General features: G+C 40.9%; 1 protein-coding gene across 3 annotated transcripts in view; it reads left to right on the top strand.

Moving 5' to 3' along the window:
• LOC102213257 (neurabin-2-like) overlaps positions 1-4,189 on the top strand; it is a 28,981-nt gene extending 24,792 nt beyond the window's left edge. For all 3 annotated transcript variants that reach the window (XM_013915131.1, XM_005749994.1, XM_013915130.1), the window contains exons 10-15: positions 1,967-2,110; positions 2,242-2,295; positions 2,482-2,613; positions 2,765-2,862; positions 2,997-3,093; positions 3,406-4,189. In XM_013915131.1, coding sequence (XP_013770585.1) covers positions 1,967-2,110; positions 2,242-2,295; positions 2,482-2,613; positions 2,765-2,862; positions 2,997-3,093; positions 3,406-3,459 — 579 coding nt within the window. In that variant the 3' untranslated portion in view covers positions 3,460-4,189. The remainder of the gene's footprint in view (positions 1-1,966; positions 2,111-2,241; positions 2,296-2,481; positions 2,614-2,764; positions 2,863-2,996; positions 3,094-3,405) is intronic.
• The last annotated feature ends 8,995 nt before the right edge of the window (positions 4,190-13,184 follow it).

Raw genomic sequence — 13,184 nt, 5'->3', positions numbered from 1 at the left:
TGTGTTTACGTCTTTGTGCTGAATGCGTGTACCTGCTCTGGTTTGCTGTTTGGTTGTTGTCGAAGTTTTGTGAGGTTTAACCTGAGATTCTGGCATGTCGGGCAAAATAAATTTACATTTAAAAATCGATTCAGGATTCTAATGATAGACTCCTAACATTTCATCACTCTACAGCCTAAAATGAAAGAGCTCTGATTTCATGCCTGGGGGCAAATGTCAACTCAAGGCTTGTGTACTTTGGTTTGGTTAGCCAGAGAAGCCACAGAGCACAGCTGCAGTTATCAGAGGATGTTGATATGGACGGCAGCGTGCCTCTGGTTTGCTGCAGTCTTGTAATAAATACAGTTACTTTACAATATTTACCTCAAATTGTGTCCGAGTAGGAAGAGTAAGCAGAGAGGAAGACAGGGTGCAGTCATTGTGCAAAGCAATCATGTATTAAGTAATACATTTTAGTTAATGCGTTTGTTAGCCTGGAAGAAAACATGCTGGACACGGGCTAATGTGAGGCTAATTTACTTTGTAACACAAAGGAGAAGAATAAGACGAATGATCAGCAGGCTGTTATCGATTGTGTGAATGCTTTTAGTGGAAGACGATGTGCTGGCTGCATTTTGTTCCAAGGGAATGAGTCTGAACTGTCAAACCACTGACCAGATCGTTTCTTTCACTTAATTTGTGACTGCATACTTGACCTAGTTGCCATTCATATCATTTTATATGACAGGTACTCCTGCCAATTAGATTATGAAGAGACAGACGACTCAAATGTACCACACAGTGCTATGAGTGTAAAGCTAATGCCAGCAACTAGCTAACATCTAACAAATGACTAAGTTCTGTTTGAAAAAATAAATAAAAAATAAAATTCACTAATCATGTTTAGAGTTTTTTTGTAACGGTTACCTTTGGAGATGTTGGTAGGTGACTGAGATACCTTTTGTCTACCAAAGCAACCTGGCTTTGCACTAAGTAGCATAAGACGGTTTTAAGCTAACTAGCTTAAAGAGTATAAGCCACCAAACTGTGAAACCACATGCATGAGCTTAGCCTAGCCAAGAGTCCTTTTTGACTCTTGGAATGACCAAAACTTACCAAATGGACTTTTGACTTCAAACGATCGCAACTGAACTCCTAAACCCAAAGGGACGGTGAATAGTGTATCAAACATGAGCATTGAAAAACCAACTAAATGTGGTGGTGCTGTAAGCCTGCATTAGATCTGAACGCCACCAGATGCCGATTGCTCTGATTGCAAAAAGATTTTGGGAGCATGGAAAAGGCTTTCTGACCTGACTGCAGACCGTTTCCTGGTTAGCTACTTGTTTAGGGTCATACTGAATAACACATTTAGTCTATTTTGGTAAAACTATTTTTCCATTGGATTTTCCGTTGATTTGCTCTTTGGCTAAAAACCTGGAGATTGACAAGCGTCCGGCAGTGAGCCGGCGGGTTCAGACCCAACCCTCCTCTTTCTGGTGTTTTTGTTGTTGTTGTTTTGTTTTTCCTTTCAAACCAAGATAGAGATGGACTAGAAACTAATAAAGCACAAACCTGGAAATCAGTCTTTTATACCATCTATACCAGGGGTCCCCAATCCCAGTCCACGAGGGCCGGTGTCCTGCAGGTTTTAGATCTCACCCTGGGGCAACACACCTGAATCACATGATTAGTTCATTCCCAGGCCTCTGGAGAACTTCAGGACATGTTGAGGAGGTCATTTATCCATTTAAATCAGCTGTGTTGGATCAAGGACACATCTAAAACCTGCAGGGACACCGGCCCTGGTGGACTGGGATTGGGGACCCCTGATCTATACTAACCAGCTACTCCAGCTCCATATCGGATGCAATCATTGGTCTGCTATGTAACCTTATACCTGTAAAACCTACTCATACAATATGTATAAAATATCACAACTATTACCAAATGTAACTGTATTTGTTGCGCGTGTGTTTACCTGCAGACAGGTGAATATGCGACAGACGAGGAGGAGGAGATGAGTCCGATGTTTCCGAACTCGATAGAGGTTTTCGATCTGGCAGAAAACCAGGAAATGCTGTCCCCTGTGGAGCTGGACCCAGAGAAACTGGCCCACAAGTTCAAAGAGGTACATGTGATATAAATGATTTGGATGTTAATGTCATTATTTTATTCTTGTTTACAGTTTTACCTAGCTTGATTTTTGTTATGTTTATTTGTTTGTTAAAGAAATCAGATTGTTTCTCCCTCTGTCTGCAGCTCCAGATTAAACATGCAGTAACCCAGGCTGAGATCCAGCTGCTCAAGAGGAAGGTGAGCCTGTTTAACACACACTTATACACATGCAGGCAAAAAACCCTCAAAACAACGGCACATTCAGGTTGCACTGCAGAAGAGAATGTACACATGCATAACACCAGTTCTTTTTGGCTCTGTGATGACTTAATGCCTCCCACATACCACCTCCTCCTCCCACACTGACCCCCACCCCGCCCCCAGCTGGCTCACGCAGAGCAGGATAAGTTGCGTTGGCGGATGGAGCGTGCTCAGTTGGAGCAAAATATCCGGGACAGTAAAGAGAGGATGGAAAAACTTGAGGGCTACTGGATGGAGGCACAGTCTCTATGTAAGGTAAGATAGTAAACCTAAACTTCAAAAAGGCACGAGTGAATCAAGTGTTTCTTTTTTTCCCTCATCCCTTAAAAACTAAAAAAATGAGCTCACTGCCACCCTAAAACTAGTTTTGTTATCATTTACTCACAGCGAGTATTTGTCTTTTCAGGCTGTGGATGAACACCTGAAGGAAACTCAGGCTCAGTATCAAACCCTGGAGAGGAAATACAGCAAAGCCAAGAGGCTGATCAAAGAATACCAGCAGAAGTAAGGAAGGAGAAGGAGGGACAGAATAAAAAGATAAAAGGAGTAAAAAACACCACCACTCCAATGTGTGTGTGTGTGTGTGTGTGTGCGTGTGTGTGTGTGTGTGTGTGTGTGTGTGTGTGTGTGCATTTTAGGGAGATCGAGTACCTGAAGAAAGAGACTGCTCAGCGTCGGGCACAAGAGGAGAGCGAGGCAACACACAAAGAGGAGACAGACAACCTGCAGGAAAAGGTTTGCAGTGGACTCCCCTGAATCTCTCACTGTCAGGTAGCAGAGCTTTTCCTGAGCAGGAAAGGCAAAGGAGGGTCACATCTTGATGGCAGTGTCCCTGCATTATGTTTTAGTACACTGCTCAAACAAGTTAAAGGAACACGTCTGATCTCAGTCTATGCTGCTACAGAGGGAAATGATCAAGCTGCAGATTATCGTCCCACAGGTTTTGTTCACTTGATGCTCTGCTTCAATTAAGTGTTTCTTTAACACTTTTCATAAAAGGTTTAACGTTATATTTCTTGAAGTTATCATCCACTATGTTTTCCACAGATTACAGACTTGGAGATCAAAGTGGATGCCTTGAAGACCCCCAATCCCTCCTAGACTGCTGCTACTTCCTGCCTCCTGTCTGCGACTGAAGGAGGAGGAGCTCCCCCATCATCCTACCGCAGGGGGGCTGTAATTTATTCCAATCAACCATTCACTGCAACGGACAGGTAGCAGAGGAGGGAAAAAATCCCAGCAAGTAGAAGAGAGGACCGTGGAGAAGGAAAGACTCAACCTCTCATGTGACATCTGCCAATGGCTTAGTGCTCCGTCAGTCAACAACAAATCCCAGAATGCACCTTCTGTCATATCCAGAATCCTCCTTTTGTGTCTTCCTGGCAACTGGCTTGGCATTCAACCTGGAAACCATATTCAGCAACTCAGTTTGTAGACGATGTGTTTTCTCCTCTCTTTAGCAGCATCTTACCCAGGTTCTGTGAATAAATCCGATTTATTAAAAACAAAAAGCGCTTTTAATAACCAGGCTCGTCACAAAGTGCTTTATAGAGCGACAGAGGGAATGAAGCAGAGCAAAAGGGACAAAAGGACTGCTGTTATACGACCTTTGAGAGAAGAGGACGAGCGTGTTCTCTGCCCGTGGCGATGCTCGTTTTCATCTGAAACTACCAGGAGAAGCGGTGACCTTATTTTTAGAGACACGACACCTTTCAAGAAGTGGAACCTCGGTAGTAAGACTCGACAAAACTCTGATGACCACCGCACCGCCCATTAGCGAAGTAATAAAAACTATGGAGCAAGATGGCCTCTGTGTTTCAAAACTGTCAAAGCCCAGCTTTTTGCTTTCTTTTTTCTGACCTAACTCTCTGCAAACGGTGGTATTAGTAAAGAAGAAGTGTGCGTTTCAGGTCTGAACTACGCGGCGTAATGTTTGTATATATTCTATACATTTATTTAAAAGTGTTAAAGTGGCTTAAGCAATTAGATGGATCTGGAATCTAAGAGTGAGGCGGTGACGCCTTACTGTGGAGGGAATGGTTCAGTAGTCCTCAGTCTGTTTCATCTCTTTTCTCTCAGCATCAATGGCAAACAGGGTGTGAATAGTCTAATTTGTGCTTGTAGAACTTCTAATTGTGTATATCTGTTGGTGTTTACTATATACTCTGTGGGTTTACATGCACACAAACCTGCTTTCAGGTCAGCCGTGCACTATATTCTCACGTGTAGGAAGGCTTCCTTTCTCGTTTTAGAATATCCTCTTAGCTCGCACTCTTAGCTACTACCATATACATAAAATATTTAAAAAATCTATCGTCCAAACATGTCATGGAAGCAGAGAATGACTACAGATAGAAACTGATTCATTGAATTGGCAATTGAGGTCAAATGCAAAGTGGAAAACAGCACTAAGATTAGAGAATTTGCTCATTTAAAATCCTATAACAATATACTTCACTAAAAAGATAAATTCATAATTTGTCCAAAAGCAGGTCCAATTATTACTAACTTTTAGATTGGAGTCTACTATTATTACTGCCACTAATATCCCCCATCAATAATAATGTTCCTATATTGCGCAGTAAAACTTTTCCAAGCAATTATATACCTAACTAAAGACTCATATGAAATGTAATTGTCATTTTAATTATTATTATTATTTTATTAGTATGGAAGACTAATATAGCCACGGGGGCCTTTTTTTTTTTTGTCCCTAAAAACAGGTGAACAGAGTCAGCCTTTTGGGATTTACTTACCTGGATGATTGAGCATGCACCAAGACTCCCTAAAAAACCAACTTTGAATTTAACTTCAGTTTTTTCCCCCAGAACTATCACACGAATTCTCTTCCAAAACTAGCAAGTATAAAAAGTAAGTGGAAACTACTACTGAAAACATTTCAATTGATCCCCCAGTTTTTGTTTTTCTTCATTGGCTGACTTAAATTTCCAGATCATAAATTGACTAACATGATATAAACGGAGTATAGTGAAACACTGGACACTCAAATATTAGATTTTATTTGAACATTAAAAAAAAACCATAAAATCTTAAACTTTACTAGCTAAAAGTTACCTTTATGAAGTGGTTTCTGTTTCTGTAAGTGTTATTGTAATAGTTTAATAGTTTCTTTCGTTTGAACATTACATACTGACTAGTCAAATGTCACTAGTTCTAAGTTAGTGACATTTCTCCGTGGTTCTGTATTGGCTAATGTCATTTGGCTGTCGGTTAGCTTGTTAGGCTATAAGTGTCGACTGACAGTAGTAGTTGTTAGCTGGCAATATGTTAATTTAACTTCCCAAAATCACAAACTAGAACTATCAAGGATGCCACAGTCTTTGCCAGTTCTGTTTTATATTGATATTTGTATCAGTATTTATCAATTCTCACTAGCTAGTAACACCTCACTAGCTAGTGAAGCCTGCTAGCATAACAGGATAGTGTAGCCACTGAAGTGTTTGTGTAACAAGACCGTCACATGGATATGAGCATCGGGGTTATTCAGAAAACTGTGTGCATGTAAACACACTCCACATATCTTACATTAGGAGAAAAGTAGAGGGTCCCAGTGCCAGTATTATACCTATAGAAAATGAATTTAAGTTAGCGATACATGCCTGGCGTAGTTGAACTGGTTGAATTTAAAAGTGTTATTATAGCCATTAAAGGTCAGGTGTTTCTTCAGGAATTCAGTAACCAATGTGTCAACTCCATCTACCTGAATATGAGTTTTTTCTTTTCTTTTCCCCAAACTCCTCTTTGGTCAGATCAATGTAATGAGTTGCAACTTTTTTAAGATTAGCAGAATCAAAAGGTTGATTTGCTGAGAATAGACTAATTAGACAAGGATTGAACCTGTGATACTGGTTACTGTACGCTCTATGTTTATAAAAAATAATGTGAAAATTATAATGTGGACCGTTTCAAATATGAAACTTGTATTCATGTGAATGGCAAAATGGTGCTCTGAAAGATGGCCTTTACATGTGAAACGAAATTCTGAACTGGTAGATTATGTATTTTGCTGCTGTCATTCCCCGTGGTAACTGTTGTTATGAGCGCCTGTGTTAATCAAGATAGTAGAGAGAGTAAAGACAGTAGAGCTTGCTGGCAAGCTCTGATTAGCTCACATTATTTGAAAAACCACAAGTGGAGTACAATCCCGAGATCTAATTTGGCTACTTAAGCTTAACTCATAATGAATGGAGCAGTTTTGAGGTTGACAAGTTAAAACCAATCTCTACAGCTTTTTCCCAAACCTTAGCCACACTAGCACCCTGGTTCTGAGAATGGTACCATTTGCATTGCAACTTTGCTCTCATTATCTTCAAGCCCATTGTACCGATGTTCATAGTGCCCAGAGGAAGCATACCGAGTTTCCCTTTTGCACCAACAGCCGGTTATAAATGTTAATTCATCAAATATTAAGGTTCTAAATTCCACTAATGTTAGCATGCTAACGTGTTGAATGGATTTCACGAACACGGTAAGCCTGCTCAACATTACCCTGCTGGGCCTGCGATCACGCTCGTATGCCAGTGTTAGCATTTCGAAGCACTGCTGTGCCTGAGTATAGCATCACAAAGCTTATAGCATGGCTACATTGAAAACGTATCGTCGTTTCTTTGAAACCCAAAATAATTTTGACAAATCACGACTATTTAGATAAAGCTGCTATCTGCTTGAAAATGAAAAGTTGCATTTCCAAGCTTACTTGCTAGGTAGAAGCATGTTTTCCTGAGGTATTTGCTTAAAAAAAAAAAAAAAAAGCTTGTTTTGCTAAGACCAATCTGCCCCTGCCTTCAGCCTCAGCCTGGCTTTGTTCTTCACACCCACTCTGTTGGAGCTGAAACTGATCTGAATCTGTGCTTCACCTTTGACCTACAGTATTTGTGCATTAACAGATATCTAGAGAGACATGGGGGCAGAGTTTTAAGTCTTTTTGCACGTTTCTGTTTGAGAACTGTCGGGGGACGTGGAAACAAACAGGAATATGAGGACATTCAACCACCAGAAAATAATCTTTTGTGTTTGTACTGTTTGGCTGATGAACATGGAGGAGTAACTCCAAAATCACAATGTATGATTATTTTCATGTAAGAATTCTTCTTTTGCTAAAAAGACACCAAGTATTTGTTCCAAACCTGCAGTATGTTTTAAAGTGTTGTCTTAATAGATGGAAGCAAAGGTGAAAGAGCATTTTTTGTTTTAAAGGAATGAAAATCAGCCATAAGCAACTCACTTGAGTATTTTTATTTCTTAAGTATTTTTTATTACAGTTTCATCTCGGTGTTGAAACAGTGTGAGCTGTACAAAAGCTGTTGTATCACCAAATCGAACCCTGGTCACTTTGGGTTTTAATGTCTAAACACAGGAAGTGATCAGCTTGCCTTTTTATGACCTATAAGTTAACCTGCTGCTTTTGCCTCTAAAAAGCCTTCCGATGTTTGCTAACTGTAGCTGACTGTCATTTGTTACCCTTCCCGCCCCATCCGCTGTGTCTATGTTGGAAAAAACAAAATTAGCTTGTCCTCATCAGTTTAAAGATAATACCAGTGATTACAGACAAACTGCCATATTGGTAGACTGACTGATTGTAGCACTACGCCATGTAAGAGCTGTTACAGATTGATTTTTGATAATAAACTCATCATTTGCCCCAGTTCATATTTCGGGGAATGACCTTCAAAACCATTTTCGTCAACAGGCGGCCTCTGAAATGAGAGGGTTCAGTGCCTTGCTTGTAGGTAAAGGATTACGGTTCTTGTCTAATCACTTTGTACATTTCAAGGAGTCATAACTGATTGTTGTTGTTGGGGGAGGTTATAATCAGTGTTAAGTAGCCAGTACACAGAAACTGCTTAATAGGTCATTCACAAGTGTCTCAGGTTAGTCCAAATTAGATCTGTTTGCGAAAGTCAGACAGTTAGCCTCTCCATCTGTTCATGTCCTTTATGGACAACATATTCTAGATGTAGCTAAAGGCCGTGTTGGTTTTGGTTTGGTGGCGTTGGGAATTCACAAGTGACGTGGTCCTTTTAGGCTTTGTCAAGTGGTTAACCTCTAGCTTACAATGTTGTGCTTTTCTGCGAGGATGAGAATTGCCCTGCCCCTGATTGGGGATGAGGTCCTGCCTTGGGTATCACCGGTTCTTGTTCAAGACTGGAGAAGTGGAGCCAGAGATTAACAGATTGATTGGTGAAGGGTCTGCAGTAATGCAGATGTAGTACCAGCTTATTGCTGTGAAGAGAAAGCTGAGCGTGGAGCAAAGTTGTCAATTTACTGGTTGGATCTATCCCCATCACCTGTGACCTCAAGCTGTGGGCAGTGACCTAAAGATTGAGATAGTGGATACAAGCATCAGCTTCCTCCGATGGGCGTCTGGTCTCCTCTTACAGATAAGATGACTTATCTGTAAGAGGAAAGGAGGAGACTCTGGATGAACTGGAGAGATTGCGTCTCTTGGCTGCCATTGGAACACCTCAGTGACCCTCCTGAAAAGATGGAGATGGTTGAGAGATGGAGGTGTAGGTACTTCTGCTTGAACTGCTGACCCTGCAGTTCAGACCTTGATAAGTTATACTGGATGGATGGATATTTGCACATGTACTTCCTGTTATCTCTGCCTTCAGATCGCCTTGGTTGATGAGCCTCAGTCCAAATTGCACTGAAATGCTAGGACCCAAAGTCAAGTTGCTTCTGATTGTGTTTGCATAATGACCGTTTTTGATGTTCAAGGTGAAAAGCTTAAAAACTCTGGCATGTTCTGCGCTGTAACCACTGGTAGCCAATCCTTAAACACTTTACACCCAGCCTCTATAGAACTAGAAGAACAGATGCTTGCTATGTAGAGCAGATGCAATCTTGTGCTCACATCACGCGTGTCACACAGCAACTTTTAAGAAACTGGAAGAAAAATGGTGGTGGGGTGGGGGGTGAAATTACAAGAAACAGAAGCACTATGAGAATCCTTGCAATTTGTTTTTTGTTTCTTTGTTTTTTCTATTTTCATGCATCGCCAAAATTTACCGCACTTTGGAGCAGTTCTGTCCTTTTCTTTACAAAACTATTAGTCCTTGGCTTGAAATTAGACAGTGAAGTCGTGTGGTTTGAAAGACTAACAGTCATGCGGTGCCAAATGATGAGAGCGGGACAATCTGACCTCGGAGTGCGTCTCGGGTCTGAAACAGATTTCCTTCTCTGCCTGGTTCTGTTTTCAGTTGATGTCACCATGTTTGTCTGAACCAATACCTGTCTGTCAGCGTTAATAAAGATCAAATATGACAACAAAAAACAAGTTGTATTTAACTTCATATTTCACTGTTCACATATGTTTGAAGTGTGCATTGATTTACAGATCTTACTTCTCCAACCGCCCTGCGACAGACTGGCGACCTTTCCGGGGTGTACCCCGCCTCTCGCCCTATGACAGCTGGGATAGGCTCCAGCGCCCCTGAAAAGGATAAGCGGAAGCGAATGGATGGATGGATGGACTTCCCCAACCTCTAGCTAACTGTTCTCTCAGAGTACTGGAGGAAGAAGAAGGGCAACACAATGGCCTCAGGCTTCAAGGGGGATTTCTTGATGCTCTGGATGCACCTTCCATTTAGCAGCAGCTGTATGCAGGTGTGATGGAAGAAATACTGAGAATTACCTCAATACCTCAATTCACCCCCTGCTTCAATGAAGCTGTTTTACCCCAGAGTCTGAAAAGTGAAGCCAACATGTTGAAACCCCTTAAACAGGCACTTTTGGTAATGGCCAGCAGAATAGTTGCAGAATCGCATGCAGTTGTATAGAAGTCTGTGGAGAAAATGATCATGAGTATTTTGTTTTTAATCACCTTAGTAAACACTTTCCTAAAAACTTTCAGTTGCTAATTTCACATCTAGTTTATTACAATGTGGTTTTATGATGTAAAATTATGGCTCCCAAGCAAAGTAGACAAAGCAGGAGAGGCCTGTCGAATGGTTGCAAGCAGTGCAACTTCCTCATGAAGAAGCGTCTTGGATGAGCCCTAACTGACCCTGCAGATACTCATCAGTGTAGCTAGCGCTACAAAAGAGGAGTGATCATAAAGGGAGTGATGTTTTTGAGTATCAGGTCAATTCAAATGCAACTTTTCTATCAGCACAAGAAACATCACCAAACACACAAACAGTTTGTGTGCAGTTTGTCACAGTGTGATGCTAGCTGAAGGTCCAGCTGCTCTATTTCAGAGGGAGAGAAAAGAAGGAGAGCTAACTTCACTCAGAGATGGAGAAAGAAAGACGGGCAGAGGAAGAAGAGGTTAGATTTAAGGACTGTTCAGTGGAAATTTAAAGCTTACATGTAAGTCCTCGTGTTTTTAAATCAGATATTGGGTGACATGTGACATATTCTCAAACTGGAGCAAATCAAACTGAGACTATTCAAAGGTAACATGAAAGTCCTCTGCAGGTTAGTGCAGGATAAAGAGGTTACTTTCTGTACTGTCATGGGTTTAAAGTAAAGAGCAGTGTGTGACTGGTGCACAGTGGTTTCATGGTCAGAGTGAGGTTACATCAAGTGTAAGTGAAGTTAAGCTGATGATACTGACCAACGTTATTCTGTCTAATATAAAGACAGCATAAACATCGTGTAGAGGATGGAAACCAGCCAGGACGCCTCAGGAAACATCTGCTGACATCTTGTTCATTTCAGTTGTGTAAATCCACAAACAGCAGTGACCCTCAGAGCAGTAGTAGCCCAAATCAGCTGATCACAGCTTGCACATTAAGAAAATCAACTGATTTTAGGGTTCCCACCTGCTGAATCCACTTTGACCTCTTCCCTTTATTTCCGTTCAGGTCTGCGATGTAGGCGTCAGACAGCAGAGCGATTTTCCATTTTTCTGCTCATGTTCGACTTAACTCATTCAAAGTACCTTTATTAGAATTAAAAATTTGAGTGAAATAAAGTTTGCTTTCATATCTACTGATATTATTTTATTATTACATAAAATAGCACAAGGTTCAGCTAGCTTTGCACACAGGTGCATTTCAGAGCCTGTACTTTATCAGGTTGAATCAGTGCTTCAGCTTTTACTGGACTATTTTTAACACTAGTATCTGTATGTCTACTTAAAGTTCGCAGCATCGTACAAACCGATGGGTGACATCATCAATATTCCATCCTTTAAATACAGTATATGATTGTAGTTACAGATATTTCAACAATATGTCCGGACTCATTTGGTTTCATCCAGTCCACTTAGATAAAACAGTAATGACATTAAGTGTAATATTACTACATTAACCTCCTAAGACATGAACTCTTTCATGGCAGCATTTATAATTTTTCTTTGCTATTTGGGTTAATTGGGACCAAAAGAATGTAAAAACAAAGAATTACCAATTTTTTTTTAACCTAAAATAATGAGATCCACATATGAGGACATTTGTTTCAAACTTTGGTAGAACAGTGGCAGCATGATGTCCTCGTAGGTGGATATCAGGCTCTTGTAGAGAAAAATTACGTATTTTGGTCTCGACGTCCCAAAATGTGATGTGCACATATGTGGACGCCAGGTCCTGGGAGGTTAATATGGAAACAGCATTTCATGCTTTCAAGCAAACACGGTCCCAGTTATGAAGCTACAAACCACCACAGCAGAAGACATTTTCCTTTCATAGGTTATCTTTATTCATATTAAATCCAGAAAATAAATACAAAACATTTTGGGAGCATCTGATAAAGTGACAAAGACCCGCTTCAGTCAAGTTTTGCTAGTCAGAAAAATGCATTTTTCCTGTTTTAGCCACAGTTTGAAGTTTTATTTAAACTTGGACAATGTGTTGAAACAAACTTCTTCAGTCTCCCTCACAGGGATCTAACAATGGAAGATTTCCAGTTTATGAAGAACAACCTCAAACTTCTAACCAGAGACTGACTGCACTTTAAACCTGGAACTGGAGCGTCAGGTTTTAATCATCCAGAGCCCTCCTCAGTCTGGGAGTGTTTATTTGTGACACGAACAAATATTCAACACTAAGTATTGAGATGATGGCACATTTACATGGATGACTTACTGTCATTAAATGGAACATCCAATTATCAAGATCCAAAGACTTCCTGTTAAACGCAGGTCAACATTAGCATTTAGTAGATTTGACACCAGATTAACATCTAAACACTATGGATCCACTCAGACGTATGGCTGCTGGGACCAGTCGAAATGAGCCGTGTTAGTTGCACATTCAGACACCACAGAAATAATCAAACACACATTTGGATTTGAACGTGCACAACATGTGGTCATTAGCTGTGAAGCGTATATTCCAGAGTTGCTAACGAGGGCGAGGTGTAAAAGAGCAGCGAAGGCCTGTGTGTTGTGTCCTGTGGAAGGCACCGACATTATCAGTACAATCTCCTTTACTAATAACATCAGACACATTCAGTGCTAACAAACGAGTGCTAACATGAGCTGATTTAACCTCGACATCATTTCTATGGGGGAAAGATACAAGACAAGAAGAACTGAGGCGTGTGGAGCGCAGCCACCGGAGAGCTCGGCAGTAATCCCTTAATATCCACTGGGGACACTAATCAGAGAGTGTGTGTGTTTGGTCAAAGCTATGAACAAAACTAGGTGTGCTTAGATACGTATGCATGAGAGTGTGTGTTCAGTCACCACATCCTTCAGCTGCAATCAAAGGACAGGTTAGCATTCATATTCGTATGTTATGATAGAGGTAGCACTTCAGGATGCTGACTACGCTCATCGTTCATCTATGTACCAGGAGAGGACTGAGAAGGCAAAGTGTGTGTGTGTGTGTGTGTGTGTGTGTGTGTGTGTGTGTGTG

The sequence above is a fragment of the Pundamilia nyererei genome, unplaced genomic scaffold (assembly GCF_000239375.1).
Source record: "Pundamilia nyererei isolate P.nyererei 1_Seehausen unplaced genomic scaffold, PunNye1.0 scaffold00259, whole genome shotgun sequence".
Taxonomy (NCBI): domain Eukaryota; kingdom Metazoa; phylum Chordata; class Actinopteri; order Cichliformes; family Cichlidae; genus Pundamilia; species Pundamilia nyererei.
This window is presented reverse-complemented; position numbering and strand designations above follow the sequence as displayed.